The sequence below is a fragment of the Cynocephalus volans genome, chromosome 2 (assembly GCF_027409185.1).
Source record: "Cynocephalus volans isolate mCynVol1 chromosome 2, mCynVol1.pri, whole genome shotgun sequence".
Lineage (NCBI taxonomy): Eukaryota > Metazoa > Chordata > Mammalia > Dermoptera > Cynocephalidae > Cynocephalus > Cynocephalus volans.
The window spans coordinates 88,849,108-88,867,811 of NC_084461.1; the positions used below are offsets into that span (position 1 = coordinate 88,849,108).

Below are 18,704 nucleotides of genomic sequence, written 5' to 3' on the forward strand. Positions count from 1 at the left end.
TTTAAAAGTTCTCAACTTTACAAATAATCAGGTCAGGGATACCATATTGCCCCTATCTTATTGGAAACAACATTCCTGATCCAAACAAAATGGAGCAATGAGATCACTTATGAGTTGCTCATGGGTGGTTAATTTGATAACTTAGTTTCGAAGAACAGTTTTAGCAATAGTTGTTAACACTGGAGAGACACATATCTTATTACATAGGAACTCCAGTACGAGTATGTATGTATGTATGTATGACCATGTTCTCTCCCTCTCTCAAATCTTTCACCCACGAGCTCCAAAACAGTTATAGAAGAGAATTCATAACAAAATTGTTTGTTACAGCAAGAACTTTAAAACAATTTAAATGTCCATCAACAAGAAATGCATAAATAAATTATGGTAAATTTACAAAGTGGAATACTATACAGCAATCAAAATTAATAAACGAGAGCTACGCACATAAAAATGAATGTATGTCAAAGGAATGTTGACTGACAAATTCCATAAAATACCTCTCATATCATTTAAATAATATTTAAGAATATGCAACATCTCATATATTACTTGAGGATATAAACATATGTGGCAAAAGTTTAAAGTAGTAAATAGACAATATACTCAACAAATTCCAAACAGTATCTCTGAGCTGAGAAGACAGGGTATCAATAAAATGTAATTTCTTAGGCTAAGTGATGAGTAAATAAATAGTTACTTATTTTATATATGGACATTAGTATTCTTTAAACATTTTTGTATGTTTTAAATCCTGAAAAATAAATCAGTTTGTTTAATATCCTGACTATACAGGAACACCCTAAGCTGTCAACTTGATTGAACTCTAGATGCCAGTATTAGTATTTCCTTATCTTTTTTTAATATGAGAACTATTATAATAAATTTCACTGACAACACTCATTGAGAACATGCACAATTACTAAGAACTTGCTATTAATTCAACATTTTTAAATATTTTGTATTTGATTAATCAAAATAGAACCCACATGAATTTGTCATGTTTCATAACTTGGAGAGCTAAATAAAAACTCAAATGAAAATGCTTAGGGCTGGCCAGTTAGCCCAGCTGGTTAGAGAGCAGTGCTGATAACACTAATACCCAGGGTTTGATCCCTATACCAGCCTGTCACCAGAAAAAAGAAAATTCTTACTGAATACAAGGATTTGTCAAATCTCAGAGAAAGCAAGTGCCTACCATCTTGGTTCCTTGGGTGTCTACCTGCCTCTGGGTTGAGAACCATTCATCTGCCTCATGTTCCACTAATCTGGATGGCTAACAAAGGAGTCTATATTTAATTGACAACTTATGCACAGCAAAAATATTTCTGGAAGAATGCCCCAAAATCACTACTGCTCAATATTTATTTAACACTTGTTCAAACAAATTATGTATTTTCAATCTAAAACAGCTTAAGACAGACCATGAGAGACTGTGGACCTGAAGACATTGTTTTCACATTGTATAGAACTTGGTTTTATTGAACCGTTCTCTAGAGTTATACTAATACATTTGGGGGATGAAATTTCTATACTTATTGTAAGACTGTTACTGAAATGGTTACTTCTTTCAATTGCATAGTTACTAGCTTGGTAACGTCAATCTGTGCATCAGTTTACTTATTTATATAAATGATGAAAGCAATAGTATCTATCTCACAGGTTTGTTAAGATTAATTGGGCTAATTCACATTAAGTGCTTAGAACAATTTTTAGCAGAGCAATCAATAAGTACTATTAAGATTATGTTCTTTATTAATGAAATGGGAATTTTTGTTTTCTCAAGTCAAAGTATCAGGAATAGTTGTGCATCTTAATAGCAAGTGTTTTTGTTTGTTTTAATTTGAACATGAATCATCTGATTAACTATGATTCCTTTGCATGAATTTCTATCTTGAAAGGATACGTGATGTCAAAGGCAAAATCTTGCATCATTTGCATTTCTGGCTTTTATTACTTATAATTGAAGTTTGGAATTTTGATAGTAAATTATTTCCTAGTAAGACAAAGTTATAAATTACACAAAAAGTTCTTCCTATTACTCTAGTTGTGGAGTGTGCATAAAGCAAATGTACTTCACAGGGCCTGGTTTTCCAAAGCCTTGCAGTTTCAAATATTGACCTTGCAAAGGACAGGAAATTTTCCCCAGGCTGTAGTCTCTGTTGTAAGATAAAGAATTGTAACACAGCAAGGTTGCTGACTCAAAGACAGACAGGTTACTGATTGATATGTAAAGGTATTGGGAAATTGCTGTAAGAAGAGAATGTTTTCTAAAATCAAGTTTTTGTTGCAAATTGCATTATGGAATGTCACCTTGCCTGTCTTACTGAATGTTACCAGCTTCTATTGTTAAACTTGTTAAACTATATTTAGCAAAAACCCCACCTATGTCCTCTTCCTGTAACTTCCTGGTCTGAAAAATAAATGTGGGAAGAGAACCTGAATTCTTGGCTAATTTCCCAAATGGAACGAATGCTTCTCTTTTGAAGGTTCCAGGAGATTAACCCCTTTTCGGGGCTTCTCACTGCTCAGAAGAGATGGGCTTTGAGTAATCTTTGGTGGCTCCATCACCCAGGGAAACAGCGGTGACAAATCCATGGGAGGCAAAGCAACACTAAGGACTACTCTTTTACATTTAAGGGCCTTTTTTTTTTTTTCCAACTTTTATTTTTAGCTACCTGAAATCTGTTCCATAACAATGTATACACACACACACATAGAAACACATAAACACACACACAAGAACACACCTCACTGAAGGCCACAGAGTATTTTTTCCTCATACCTTTTGCCAAATCATCTAGTTCTTTGATTCTTCTATGCATTTTCAAATCAAATGATGCTTTTCCTCCCCACTACACACTTTCTTTTAAGCAAATATTTTTACTTCTCCCCTTGAAATTTACATACCTTTTTAATGCCTCTCACATGACCTATTTGCTTCTCACCAACTTTTAGATAACAAAAATTGTGTAATTGTGGCAGATACAGCTGGTTGCTTACCCACTACTTATTCCCCTCTTGCCCCGTTTTGTTTTTTTAATACGTAACCACAATTTGTTCACAGTGATGTGCACTTAAAAAATACCTCTCCAGTCACTTTGTAACTAGGAATGTCCAGTGTTCTGGACAATGAGGTTAAGCAGGAAAGCAAAGTCACTGGGTGGGGCTTTTAACATGCAACTTTTTTCATGTTTGTCTTTGGTTCTTCACCTTTCTGTGTATCTTCATGCCTAGGATAAGGACATAAAGGCTGGAGTATCCATCTTCTGACTATGACAAGGAGAGCAAAATTCCAAAGATGTCAGAGCAGGAAGATGGAAGGAACCTGGGTCCTTCTTTCAGCCTCTGCATCAACCCAAACCTGTCTACTTGAGACTTTCTGCTTTGTGAGAAAAAATGAATCCTTAATTGGCACTTCTCCTGTTATAGCCACCATTCTCTGACCCTTTCATTTTATGGTCACATGCATTCTATCTTTGGAGAAATTGCACTTACAGAAAATGGGCTTTGCTTTCAGTGGACCAGATGTTTTCAGTTACTTCATAGAATAGCCTATATGTGTGTTTGTATTAGTCCATTTTTGTGATACTGTAACAATATCATCTGAGACTGGGTAATTTATAAAGAGCAGACATTTATTTGGCTTATGATTCTGGGACAGCTGCATCTTGCATGGGCCTTAGGCTGCTTCTACTGGGAGAAAACAGCAGGTGGCTGGTGGGTGCAAGCAGATCACACAGCAAGAGGAAGCAAGAGAGAGGGGGGTGGTGCCAGGGTCCTTCAAACAACCAGCTCTGGCAGAAACTAATAGAGAACTCACTCACTACCCCTCCTCCCCCAGGGAGAGTATTAATACATTCATGAGGGATCCGCCCCCATAACTCAAACAGCTCCCAACACTGGCATGTTGGGGATCAGATTTCCACATGAGTTTTGGGTGGACAACTTGCTTTAAGTTGTCTTAAAGCAAGTAGTCACTATTCCCAATTTCTGGTTTGAAACTGACACCCCAAGGACATCCAAATCCCTTACAAGATGAAAAAAAAAAAAAAAAAAAAAAAGGTTTTAGGAATTCTGTACTAGACTGCTGTCTTGTTTCTCTCACCTACTCTTTTCCAGTGAGGAATCTTACCTAACCTCCTAGATTCAGATTTCTAGGATTAAGTTGGTGGTTAATATAATAATATCTTCAACTGGCCATAAAATTCTGACTTCCATTTTGCTTCTGCTTAACTCCAGTTTTTGTTCTTAGTGTATAACATAATTTCTCTTATGGCTTGCATGATTTGGGCTACTGCATTGTGCCTCTTCTGTGAACAAAGATTGTGATGTGTGAAAACCATATTTGAGCACGTGTACTTTTTAATGTAAAGGATGGGAATCTAACCAGATTACTATTAGTGGGTGACATTAAAAGAAAAACATTATTGTCAAGGCCTGAGCTGAACTGGACAGAGCTGAGCTTCTAGGTATTGGAATAGTTAATTCAGACAAGACAAAATTAAAGTAACAGTCAAGATTTTAAGGAGTTACTGTGATACTACAAGCTAAATAGGAGAAGATGATGGCTCCCCAATGTTCCAAGAGTAAGGGGAGATCTGTATGAATTGAGGATTGACTCATTGCTGGGGGAGCCCCAAACAAAAGGCTCCTGTATGGCAGCAGAGACATTGGTCTTCGTGGCACTCCCAATGAGCCTAGGTAGAACTTTTATACCATGGAGCTGGGGAAGGACCATGGGACCATACTGGAAGGTACTGATAGGAGCAGAGTATGGAAAAATTTATGCTCAGGGGCATTGTCAAAAGTGGTAGTGATCTTGTCTACACAAATGCCTCACTCTCAGCTTGTAGCCCTGGTTGGCACTGGGTTAGCTGAGCCATTTCAGGTGGTCTTACAGCTATCAATGGCAAAATTAATCATGTGAAAATTGGAGGCAATTCTGGGCTTCACTTAAGCAGTATGAATTCTTAGTATTTCTTGAAGTTGAACATTTTACAGCCCCTAGAAATAGAATTGAGCTAGAGAAAATAATAAAATGAGTCATGTTCACATCCTTTAGTTTGTGTTTACAAAGTGAACCTGCTCCATAGGCCAGGGGTAAGGGTTGCAAAGATGCAGCCCTATAATCACCAACTTACCTGCCAGGCAATTCCACTAGAGCCAGAATCAAGATGATATTATTAAACTAATAACAGCCTATAGTATATTTTTTCTAATTGCCTCTGAAACACACACTTCTATGGAGAAATGTTTCCCTGTACAGAAAATCATTATTCACTGCTTGAGATTGCTAATTTATAAAGTCGAATCACATTCCCCTCATGGTAAAATAAGTACATCAACAAACTTTTAGCTAATCTCATAATCTCATCACTCTTCTAATTAAAAAAAAAAAAAATTCAGCATACTACATGATACATGTAAATGCTGAATCTAACAGTTTTCGCATGTATGTGTAAAGTAGGTAATCGTTCAAACTCAAAGGAGTGACATATTTCCAAAAGAAAAATCACCAGTCATAAGGAGAATGAGAGAAATGTCTCAGGTGCATGCCCACTCTAAGTGATGCAAACTAACTGCAAGTTGATCTGATGTAAATACCCATGTCCATTGTGGTATCTGGCTATAGTAGCCACAAATACCATTATTAGCTTTGGTTATATTTCTTTGATACTGACGGCCACAAAAGAATAGGACAGTATGATCACTCAGAGTGATTTCACTTGGTTTTGGAAGTCAACAAATTTTTACAAGAATACATAAAAATATTTAATTAGTGGCCAAATTCTTAGGCTGTATCAAAACAGTGTGTTTAACCCTTAGTCAATCTGAATAATAGGATTCTAACCATACTTAATTATTAAGGTAAACATTGTTTCTGAGAGGAAATGAATTTTAATTTCTCAACGAGGATTCCATAAATATACAAAGATGTCATCAAAAAGTTCATGGAAAGATTCATATTATCTTTTAATTCCATTTTTCCATGAACCCTATGAAGTGCCCTTGTATTTCTCCCTCTTTCTTCACTCCCATGGAAGAAAGCAATAATTCTTCCCGTAGTTGCTGCTCCGGGTGGGTTCCTCATGCTGTATAGTAGGAGAGACATACTTTTCATGTGTATGAGATACATTTATATATTTATGGGAGTGGGGAGGAAGGTAACTTTTTAGGTTGATATTGCTCTAACTGGGATCTTTATAGGTAGTAATGGGGATTATGAAGCTATTTACAGTATTTCAGAGAGACTAATAAAAGCAGCATATTTACCCCCAACAAAACTACTTCAGATTTTCTTTAATAAACACAGTCTGTTTTTGTTTTTGTTTTTTGGACAAAATTCTTTGAAAATAATATGCAATTTGAGGAGGAAGATAACAATTTAAATGGCCTAGTTGGTGAAATGTTTTCGGACTACAATCACTAAATTAAGTTCCTTGAATGTTCTAGGAGGGGGACTGTTGAAAGCCCTGCTCATATAAACAGTTACTAAGCGCAGTTTATCTTATCAAATATACTGCTAATCCATTAATTGCATGTATAGGCGGTCTTAAAATGCATTTTCATTACAATGTGGGAAATCTTTACATTATACATTATCTTCTAAGAGTGAAAATCTCTTTTAAATTCTAAAAAGCTGCTTCCTAAGCAAATGTATTTTTGAATTTACATCCTTATTTATTTAAAATGTGTTTCTATGTGTACATAGTTACAACCATGTTTAAAATAATAATAAACAGTTGCCAAACAACCATAACCAATAATCAAATAAATAAATATATATACCAAGGGCTAGAGAATTCTGTCAGATACACACCTGCAAACAAAGAGCAAGATGTAACCAATGTTTTTGTAGATGGAACAGTCTTTCTTGATGGCAAATAACCAACAATTTAGACGGCACAGATTTAAGGGCATAACCCTGGTGTCTCTTCTTTTACTCTACTCACCACCTCCCAATAAACAAAATGCCCTTTGGTTTATATAAGGGAGGAATGTATGGCCACGGGTGACTTCCATAGTCTCCTGCTTTTTTGCACAAGAAATAAACTCCTGACATTCTCTTTTTCTCTCTCTTTATCCCTGAGCTAAAATAAAGTAAACAAAAAGCTGTTTCCCTAAATAATACTGGCAATCTCTGAGCCTGGACTTGCTTAGACAAAACAGAATTACATATTAAAAGCTGTAATATGACAATAACCACTTTAGATAACTTATCACCATATCGTAAATAGATCACGTATAAAAAGGAAGAGAAATTAACATATCACAATATTTTATAAGAAATGAAAAACAGAAACTATCTCATATGGATTTTTTTACATTCACAAGTACCTGAGTTCGTATTACATGACCAATAAGCAGTAGTGTCATCTGCCAGCTCATGACACAAAAATTCAATTTGCATACACTTTTTTTGAGACAGTTTTACATAAATTGAGATAAGTGCACCCATTGCAATTTAGTAAAATACTACATTTATTTACTCTTAATACCATCCTAGATGTCTACTACTGAAAAAAGGTTTACATTTTTACTGATGTTAAGATGATCACACATGGTTAAAGAAATGCTATCTTGCTTTTTTGTTATCTCCAGATTTGACAAAGCTTTAGGTTCAACAAAGAGTAAACGATATGTATTTGTGTATTTTGAAAACAAACTCCCATGTAAACTTACTTTTTGGCAACAGTGAAGCAGTTTTAGAGTTGGAACATTTTAGAGATTTGGTGTGTGTGTGATTGTCTTGAAATCAGTTAGCAGGGATATTTTTCTCCAGTGAAATTTCTTATGAGAAGTCATTAATTGCTGCCAAATCTTTCCTACCACCTACCTAATCATTGTTCTCTCTTAAGTGTTATTCACAGCAACTTCAACAGATCAATGTCATTTGAGATTTTTTTCTTAGTCAAACAACATTATTGAAGTAAAAAAAGAAAAACAAAAAGTCATAGAGGAAATAGGAAAAAAAAAAAAACAAAGCCAAGCGATAAGTGCATTTTTGTTCTAAAGATTATAAATAAGATTAGGGCACGGTTATTGTTTAAGTTTCACATGGTAATTGGAAAGACTAACTTCCTGGATGGTACAAATAAAAAACTTTCATTAAAGAAGTGAGATTTGTTTAGTTGGAAGTTTCATAACATTCTTGAAATAAGTCTAATCAAGCAAAAAAAATACTAAAACAAACAACAACCAAACAGCAACATATATATGTATTTGTATATATGTATGTATGAATGATTATTTGTTTCCTAGGGCTATCTTAACAAAGTACCACAAATTGGGTCATTTAAAACAACACAAATTTACTTCCTCACAGTTTTGGAGGCTAGAAGTCTAAAATCAAGGTGTTGACAGAGCTATGGCTCCACCAAAGGCTACAGAAAAACAATTCCTTTCTTTTTCTAGCTGCTGGTGGTTGCCTACAACTCTTGGTGTTCCTTGGTTAATAGACACATCACTCCACTCTCTGCCTGCATCTTCCCATGGTTTTCTCTAAATTTTTCTCTTTTTATAAGGATGCTAGTGATTGCATTAGGGCCCACCCTAATCCAGTATGACCTCATCTTAACTTGATTAATTTTCTAAATTCTGTTTCTAAATAAGGTCACATTCACAGATACAAGGGGTTAGGACTTGAACATATCTTTCTGGTGACACATTTCAAGCCACAATTGAGCAGACTTTGCTGAAGTGGGCTTTAAAATGGGAGACTTGCAAGTTAGAGAGGCTGAAACAAGTTGGGAAATGGTTTAGAAAAAAAGTTCTTAAGATCATAGTTGTGAATTCTCTAAGACCCACAGAAGATTTTATACTTGTATCTAGCAAGCTATCATCTAAGAATCTCTATAGGAAGCAAACGCTTTGGTGCTAGTGGTGATGAAAATAGTCAATATCCATTCACTCATTCAACAAATATTTTTGTGTGAAAAAGTGGAAACAGAGTATCGAACAACATAAGACTTCCTTTCAAGGGCTCATAGTTTAGAAAAGATCCAGGCAGGTAAACAATTACCACACATTACATATCAGGATCAGACAGGCAATTTTAAAAGATTTCTTTCACAGCAGGAAGGAGAGTGAGTTGGAAGAAGAACAGGCCAAGAGGCCAGTTGGTATCCCAGGTGGTGTGATAGAACATAGAGAAGGCTGAAAAGATGAGGTCATGAGGAAAGGACTGGAAGGACAGAGAAGAGACACATTCAGGAGATCCTGTTGCTTGACGAATTCTCTCAAGTTCTAGCCACCAAACCTACAAAATTACCTTTAATTGCACACATCCTCTCTGTTTTGTACCCTCTGCTGCAATAAAGAAATCCTTTTTTTTTAAAACAGCTAATTTTTCTTTCTGTGCTTTGGAGTCCATTCTATCCTCTCTGCCTTCTCAGTAATCTAGCTCTGTTAGTTATATTCTTGCTCCTCAACAGCAAACTTTCTTCTTGCTCCCTCTCACTAGCCTTTAAACATGCTCAAACCACCCATTTCAAGATTGACGGTGACAACCCCCACATCTACCACCCTCTATATATCTACTGCTTATAGACCTACTTATAGCAGAAGTTGTTTACATTCAATATCTCCAATTGTTCATTGCTAACATATTTCTTAGTTTACTGCCATTTGGCTTCTGCTCCTACAATTCCTCTGAAAATTGCTTTCACCCCATTTCTAGCAAACTCTTTGTTGATAAATCTAACAGTCATTTAAATCATTTACTTATCCTGATCTCTCAGTGTTGGGCTTTAAAAACTAACGCCACCTTAAGTGACATTACAAGCAGCGCCGTTATGGGCCCACAAGGGCGTATTAATGTGGCAGCCTAAGACTGCACCGGGAGGAAGTAGGGTGGGGGTGTCTGTGGGAACCTTGACTTACCCCTTATTGGCCAAATACACGCTTCCATGCTCGAGGTTGCAATAGCTAGGCATTGAGACAGGATGCATGCTCTCTTGACCTTTAGGGTGATAAGATTATGTAAAAAACCTCCCTTCCCCATTTGCCTTTAAAAGCAAGTGCTTGTGTGATAATAAACAGAACTGCTCGACAGAACCCCCGCCGCATCTGAGTGTCCTTTAACCAGGCTGTTTTTGGGGCCGCCGGTGTGCTCACCTCTCTTCACGACTCTCTTCCCCATCTCCTTCCAAAGGGGACAGGAGGGAAAGAGGAATCCTGGGCCATTCGCTCTCCCACCGAAAGGAACGAGGCTAAGGGCTGTTCGGTCACCCGGTGGCGGACCCGACATCTCAGCAACATGTAAGTTTTGACTACTCCCAACATCTTCATAAACTCTTTCACCTTGGCTTTTAATTGTATGAATGTCAGTCCTTATTTTTTTCTTTCTTTTCCTTCTTAGATTTTCCTCTGAACTTTTCTTACACACATATGCTGTTTCTCAAAATTCATTAGTTTATACTAATCCCTTTTCTCTTCTTGGGCAAATATATCTTTTTGATGGATCAAATAATCATTTTTATACTCATGATCCACAATTATGACTCCAGTTGAGATTTCTCTTGAGCTTCAGATGTGTATTTTCAACCGCCAAATGCCACTTGCTTGCCTCATTGGTACCACAGACTTAGTATGTCCAAAAGTGAACACATGTCCTTTAAATCTCCTGTTTCTCCTATGATCCATACACTAATACATGATAACACAATATATCAAAACATACAAGCTAGCTACCAAAGTATCAAACTTAATTCCTCCCCCCCCCCTCCCTCCCTCTCAATCTCTCTCTCTTTTTCTCTCTCACCTCCCCTTTTCTCTTTGTCTCTTTCACCTCTCACCATCCACATTCTACCCTTAATTACACTGTTGCTACTGTAGTTCTGGCCACTACAACACTCACTCCTGAAAATTTCTTCTTCCTAAATGAATCCCCTTTTATTCATGACATATACCTCCCCCAAACTGCCCATGGGAGGACCTAAGAAAAGCTGACCCTATCTTCAGCTCTAGGGGCGACACCTGATTAAACCATATAATTATAGCAATCATATCCCCTTTGGCAATGATTAACTTAGGAACTCAAATTTAAATCGATTTGGTTATTATTACCTTTGCAACTATTATTGTTCCAGGGGTAGACAGCTAACCAAAATTTGTACAACCAGACTGAAGCAAAAAAGTATGTTGTTTCTTTTTTTCAAAGTTAGGGAGAAGGTTATTTCTCTCCCATAGTAAGTAAGCAATTCAGGATGTTGCCTCTGCTGCTGCAGCTGATGTTTTATTATTCTCTTAAACTTTTTTATAATTCTATTACATTCATCATATTTACATACATCTGTAATAGAATTTGAGCTCCTAAATTAATATTTGCATACATCTGTAATAGAATATAATACCTATAGATGATATTTGATTTCAATTTCATTCATTTTCGTAGTAATATGGTTTCCATTGCAAAAATATAACACAAAGTATTTATGTACTATCATACCAACTAACATGTCTATTGTTCTCCTTTTTTTTTTTTAATGCAAACCAAATGCTTCTATAAACTTTTTTGGAGATACATGAGAATTTTCTGATATATATTCCCCGAAATAAAATTTCTGAGTTACAAGATATATACTTCCAACTTAGAAGTTAAAACTGAATGGCTATCCAAAATATTTGTACAATTCTACACTTCCACTAACAGTCTACGTTTCTATTCTGCTGAAACCGCAACAAGAGATTTTCATCATGCTTTTTTAATTTTTGCAGTTCTAATGAGTATGAAATGGTATCTTTCTGGTATTTTTATATTTGTATGTTTTCATGATTGCCATTTAGGTTGAATGTCTTTTTACATTACTATTGGGCAATTGTGTTTCCTTCTCTATGAAATACTCGTTTTTTCCTTCCTATTAGAGATTTGTCTTTTGCCTAGTATATTTTAAAAGTTATAATATTTTGCATGCATTCATATATTTAGTATTATCCTAGACTCAGGAGAGGAGTAACCTGGTCTCTGGGTCCATGCTTTATAAGGCCCTACCCACTCTGACTCTACTCCAGCCTCACCCCTCTGCACTAAATAAGGAATCCATGAGGCCAGGAGGATGTGCCAGCACCTCTGGGAATTTAGAGTTTTCTGATCATGCAGCCCTAAGCCTGTTTCCTTAACCCACACTCACCTTTTCATCTTTCCAAATTCATCAGCTGGAGGTTATACCACATCACCAGTGTGCACACTCTTAAGCCCAAGGGGTGGCCAAGAGACAACTTTTTGCTGGGAGGTAGTGGCTGCATAATAGAGCCTTGGGTATGAGGACTGATGTGTTCATAACTATACACAGTGCTGGAAAAAACTAAGCCAACATTTTACTAAAAAGTGTAAAAAATTCACGATAAACAAAATCAATAACAAGGCAGTAGAAATCATTAAAAATATGTCACTAATTATGTTGAAAGCATATGGCTTAAATTTGCCTTTTACAATGCAGCTATAATCACATTGGAAGGAAAAAACATAATTAAAATAGACACAGAAAAGGTTAAAATTAAAATATGGGAAAAGTTATACATGGCAAATACAAAAAAAAGCTATTTATTATAATACATTGTAACACAAAAGATCATTTAAAGCAAAGAATATTATATGCAATATAAAATGTAAGGTCCTTCACTTTGTCTCCATTATTATTATTATTGCTGCTGCTGCTGCTGTTGTTGTTGTTGTAACTACTACTACTACTACTACTAGTACTACTAGTCTTTAATCAGCCCAAGTTTTCTTTTGTTCACAATTCTTTCTTGCTTCTTATACCATCCTCCTGGAATCATTTACTTCTTCCTGAAGTACGTCTTCAGAAGTTAAGTGAGAATCATTTTGTCATAAAATTGCTTGGACACTTTTTGTTTGTCTGAAAAAATCTTTTTTCACCCCCATACCTGAAAGATATTTTTTACTTATTATGCAATTCCAGGTTAACAGTTATTTTTTAACTACAAGTTTGAAGATACCATTCCACTGTTTTTTTTGGCTTTCGCTGTTGCTACTTAGAAGTCTACTGTAAGTAAAGTTTTCATTTGTTTGTATCTAATCTGTCTTTCTACCTCTGATAATTTTCTAAAAAATTATTTTTTATTTTCAGGATATAGACATGGATTTGAATTTGAGAATTCATGTCTCTCATGACTAAATGAAAATTATCAGTCATTAACTGTTTAAATATTTTCTCCCATTCTTTTTGTTCTTTAATTCTGAGACTAAAATTACTCCTACGTTTATCCTTTTATTTCTGTCTTACACATTTTTCCACCCTCTTTAATGTTTGTATTTTTTTACTCTTTCCCCAGATTCTTGGGCAATTTTTTCAGATTGGGCAATTTTTTCTTTCATCAACTGTGCCTAGTCAATTTTTAACCCATCCACTGGATTTTTAATTTCAATTATACCAATTTTTGTTTCTAATTTAATTTGCTATTACTTACTTTCAAATGTTCCTAGATATTTTGATACTTTTATTCTTTACTCATTTCTTTAGTTATCTTTTTACTGCCTTAAAACTTTAAATATAATTATTTTATTTTCTATGTAATAGGTCCAATATTTAAGGACCTTGGTTTGTTGGAAGGAGGTGTATAATTCTGCTAGTTGATTCTGCTGACTCTCACTTATGGTGGCTTATTTCACATGTGTTTTGTAATTTTTTTACTATGCATGAATGTTTATTTGATTCAAATCTCTGAGGATTCTGAGAAGCCTGGGTTGAAGTCCCATGAGGATATGGTTTGCTTATAAGTGGCAGCTTGGCTTGCTATCTGAAAACACTTTTAATTAATGGGTTGTTTTAGAATTTCCTGGACGTACAAGTAGTGCAAAATCCAACCACAATCCCACATGATGGAAGAGCTACAAAGACCACTTTTCAAGAAGATACTTCATTCCTTTTTCGGCAAAAAGGCAAGTTACTGTGCCCTCTGCCTTTGCCAGTAGATAGGTTTTTTAAATGCTAACCATCCTTTCACTGATGTTATTGCTCCACAGTGGTTCTGGATTTACATAAATAGAGGAATCTCACTTCTATCTACCAATCTAGTGCTAGTTCAAAGCCTTGTGATCTGTTCCTTTACATGACTGTAAGTCCACTTATACATTTAACAGAACAATTGTTGTATTTAACTCAAAATATCTGGGCACTCTTTAACATTTTTAAGATTATCTGGACTAGAAGCTTCCTTCGAAGCCACCTTTCCTCTCACTACTTTAAATAATTCCTTTTGCCTTTGCTATAAGGTGCCTTCTCTTCCTATCCACTGCTCTAGAAGATTTTATTCCCTCCCATGATTTCCAGTATATACAGTTGGTTTCTAATTTATAGGCCATTAGCAGATTTCCCTAATGAAATTAGATATAGATATATAAATGCCTACTTGATATACTTCCACTTGAATTTCTCACTTCAAACACAATGGATTTGAAAACTGAATTCATTATTTCCCTATATGGCACTTCTACAGTTATAGCAGTTCACATCAGAAACCAGGAATTTACCTTTGGTTTCTTTATTCCTCTCCTAAATATTTCTAAAATCTGTTCATATTTCTATATTTCCTCTATTAACACACTGATCCAAGTCACCATTGGCTCTTGTCCAAACCACTCAGAATTTGTAAATCCTATCATAATGATGTATGTAATGGCCAGAGTTATTCTTTTAAATAAATGTGAGATTGTCCTCACTCCTCTACTTAAAATTCTTTAGCGACTTCCCATTTGGTTTAGAATAAAGTGCTGAAATCTTAATGTTGCTCAGCTAGCTTTCCAGTCTCTGGTTCCCATGTACTTTTACACATAACTCTTTTTCTTGATCACAGTTCTATCTTGACACACTGTTTTTTATTTTTTTCCCATTTTTTTCTCAAATGTGTCAGGTTATTTTTCACCTGGCTCTGAACACTCATCCCAAAGTCCTTTCCTGGCTAACCACTACTGGTATACGTGTGTGTGTGTTTGTGTGTGTGTGGGAGGGAGTTTGTGTATGCACATGTGAGTGTGCTTTGTGTCTTCAAGTCAAGTTGTTCATGCATCCTCCTCTTTCCTTATACATCCCTTTTCTTTCTCAAGTGTATCCTTTAATAGATCTTCTGCTGAGGGTCTGTGAGTGATAAACTCTGTCTCACATTTTCTTTATATTGCCCTTACTTACCCTTGAATAATAATTTATCTAGGAATAAAATTCTTGAATGACATTCTTTTTCTCAGCATTTGGAAGAAATTATTTAATTTTCCTCAGGCATCTATTGCTGCTAGTAAGATGTCAGTCTAACTTTCCCTTTGCAAGAGATTTGTCTTTGCTCCCTGTTTTTGTTATTCTGCAGTCTTGTTAAGATTTTTCTAGGTGGGGATTTTATTTTAATTTTTTCCAGGCTGAGACATAATATATTTGCTGAATATAATATTTTATGTGTGATCAACAGGGGGAAATTATAAACCATCACTTCTTTGCATATTGCCTCTCCTTTTTTTTTTTTTTTTTTTTCTTTTTTCCTTTTTTAACCTCTATTAACATGTACTGGACCTTCCTATACTATCCTCCTAACTTCTCTTTCACATTTTTTATTTCTATCTCTCTGTGGTGAATTCTAGGAAACAGTCTTCACTCAATCTCCTACTTTATAAGTTCTCTCTTCAATTGTATCGTATTTGCTTTTTAAACCATATATTTAGGGTTTCAGTGAAATGATTCCTTTTTATGTCAAAGATGGTTTGGTTCTTTTAATTTTATCTTAATTAAATTCTTAATTGTAATTTTATGTAAAATGTCATTTGGTTCTAATATTTTTCTGTAGTTTGTGTTTTGGTTCCTCTGTTTATATATAATCCTCTAAACTCGATGTATTTTACACTTTCTCAGATTGTTCTAGTTTCTCCAGTTCTTGGGATCAAATCCTGCTGTTCATTGTAAACATTCTCACTCATAACAAATTATTTCTTTCTGGGTTTTTTTTAATTTTGAATTTTAAACTCATTTTCAGTGGTGGTTTGACTATAGTAGCAGTTGACCCTTGAACAAGGGGGTTGGGACCCTGACTCCCCTTATGGATGAAAATCTGTGTGTAATTTTCGACTCCCCAATAACTTAAGTACTAACAGCCTACTGTTGACTGACAGCCTTACCAATAACATAAACAACTAACACATATTTGTATGTTACATATATTGTATACTCTATTCTTACAATAAAATAAGCTAGAGAAAAGAAAATGTTTGCTAACATCTCATTATGAATGGTACCATGTATGGTCTATAAGTGTTTTTGTGTGTAAGTTTTGATAAATTTTAACTTTTAATAATAGAGTTATGTGTATTTTATGGTAGTAAATGATAAAAGTATCTATGTATACTTTATGCATTCATGACATCACTTTTTAATTTTTTTTTAATATTTCTAGGTTATGTGGTTCATCTGTTGGTTTTTTCAAATTGTAAACCTCCAAACAATTTTCCAGTATATTTATTGGACTCATGTAGTTCAAACCTGTGTTGTTCAAGGGTCAACTATAATTACATGTGAGTCTAGTTATGAAAACATCTTTTGAATGAATGTGCATTTGCTTCTACCAGAAACTTAGTTTCAGTAAACTTTCAGCTGAAAAGACTGTCACGAATATGCAGAATTCAGAGGCTATTGTTCTCTTGAGACATTCTGGAGGAATATACTTTAGAATGAGCTTCACACATATAAAATGTCTGTGGAGACATTGACAATGTAAATATTAAGGGAAGATTAAATATGCATTTCTCTGAATTAAGTAATAGTTAAAATGGAGAGATTATTTAATATGTAATTGCACTGATAATGGAGAGATAACACAGAATTTTTTGAATGGGGGTGGTAGTGGTAGAAAATGTACAAAAAGTAAAATAAACTTGACAACTGTTTTATGTTTATTAACAGAGTAAAAGGATTTTACTTCAAATCAGAAGTTGTAGAAAAGAAGGAAATGAGAAAAAAGAGATTACTAGCTAATTTGAGTATTGTTTATAATATAGATCCAATAACAATAGCCAAAAAAAATTATGCAAAACTTGTGGGTAATTTCCTGAGGAATATGCTAGAGAGCAAGCTTCAGACAATCAAAATGTTTGTGGAGGAGCTGACCACAAAAACTAAGGGAGAGCATTAAATATACATTTATCTAAGTTAAGTGGTGGTTAAAAGGAAGTTTCAACTTCCTTGTTGTAATATGTTATGGCTCTGAAACATTGGCTATAATATACACCATAAAAATAGTGAGTGAAAAGGGACAACATAGTAAAAGTAAAATAAGCTTTCTAATTGCCTCATAATTATTCACAGAAAGTAACAGGATATTATCTCAAATTAGATGTTTGGAAAAAGGAGAGATTGAGAAAGAAAAAATTGCCAGCTAATGTTGGAAGACAATTCCTATGGGTCTTCCATGTTTATATACGTCTGAATTACCTTTCAAGGAATTTTGTATAGCAAACAGCCTTGAAAAATATAGTTTCTCTCTCTGGAGCAAAGAGCATAAATGCTTACATTGTATCACAAAATTTAGGGGTTTTATAAGCACAATGTTCTCTTCTAACATAAACTATGGCATGTGCAGGGAGATTAACAGAGCAAAAACCAATGCTATGCTTTATTTAAGAGGCATATTTCAATCAAAAAGTTTAAGAAAGATTAAAAATAAACAACAGGCATAAGTATACTAAGAAAATGCAAATGAAAAGAAAAGAGTTACAATCTTAATATTTCATCAGGTAAAATTTAAACAAAGGGCATTTAAAATAGAACTACAATCTAGAATGAAAGTACAAGAGTTATTAACATTTATGCAACCCAAAACATAGTAACTGCTTCAATGAAGCAAAAACTACAGGAGATTCAACAAGAAATAAACAAACACTAAAACTACAAGACTTTATCATACCTCTTTGGGGCTGCATTTCCCCAGAAGCAGAACCTGGGATAAGGATTTGAGTGCCAGTGGTTTATTTGGGAAGATGCACCAGAGAAAGAATGGGAAGTAAAATAGGGAATGAAAAGAACCCGACAGATGGTGTACTAATGAACAGATTATTACTGAAGGTACATGGGGCCTGATCCTTTTGGGAACCTCCAGGAGATCATCTGGAACATGCTTCAGTGTTATCTCACCTGAAGGGCAAGAAATAGTTTGTGTTTATTCTTCAGTTTCCATAAGACTAAAGTATACTTATGAAGTCACTAATTCCCTGATATTTCCAGCATTCCCTTACTCACAGCCTGAAAGGATCCTCTTAGGTGATATAGATTCAAAGTCACAGGAGCTTGAGACAGGATATTTTGGCATGTAGTAGAACAATGAACATTGAGAAAACATAGGTGATGCACAGATACATGTGGTAAAGTTTACCCCTTGCACAGCTCGGATTCCCTCGTGCTCCATGTTAAGTTCATTCAAGTTAAGTTTCATCACTACATTTATCATCTGGAATCCATACATGGGAAGATAAACAATCAATTAGGGGTTTGGCCATCAAGAAGAAGAAATTGAGTAAAAGCCTTTTGCATAAGCTCAGGGGAAGGGTTGGACAGTAAATTACAATTAATTTTGGTCAATTTCAGCTAGTAGCACAATAGCAGCTACCTTTCCCCCACTCCCAACTCAGGTCAGGCAGCTATACATGTGTTCCTGGAACAGCTGTGCATGTGTTCCTGGAACAACTTGCACACAGCTACCAGAACAAG

General features: G+C 35.1%; 1 protein-coding gene across 1 annotated transcript in view; it reads right to left on the reverse strand.

The window, feature by feature from the left end:
- Positions 1 to 18,704, reverse strand: part of SLCO6A1 (solute carrier organic anion transporter family member 6A1) — a 174,697-nt gene that overhangs the window by 28,835 nt on the left and 127,158 nt on the right. The window contains exon 13 of the mRNA XM_063087614.1: positions 5,145 to 5,160. Coding sequence (XP_062943684.1) covers positions 5,145 to 5,160 — 16 coding nt within the window. The remainder of the gene's footprint in view (positions 1 to 5,144; positions 5,161 to 18,704) is intronic.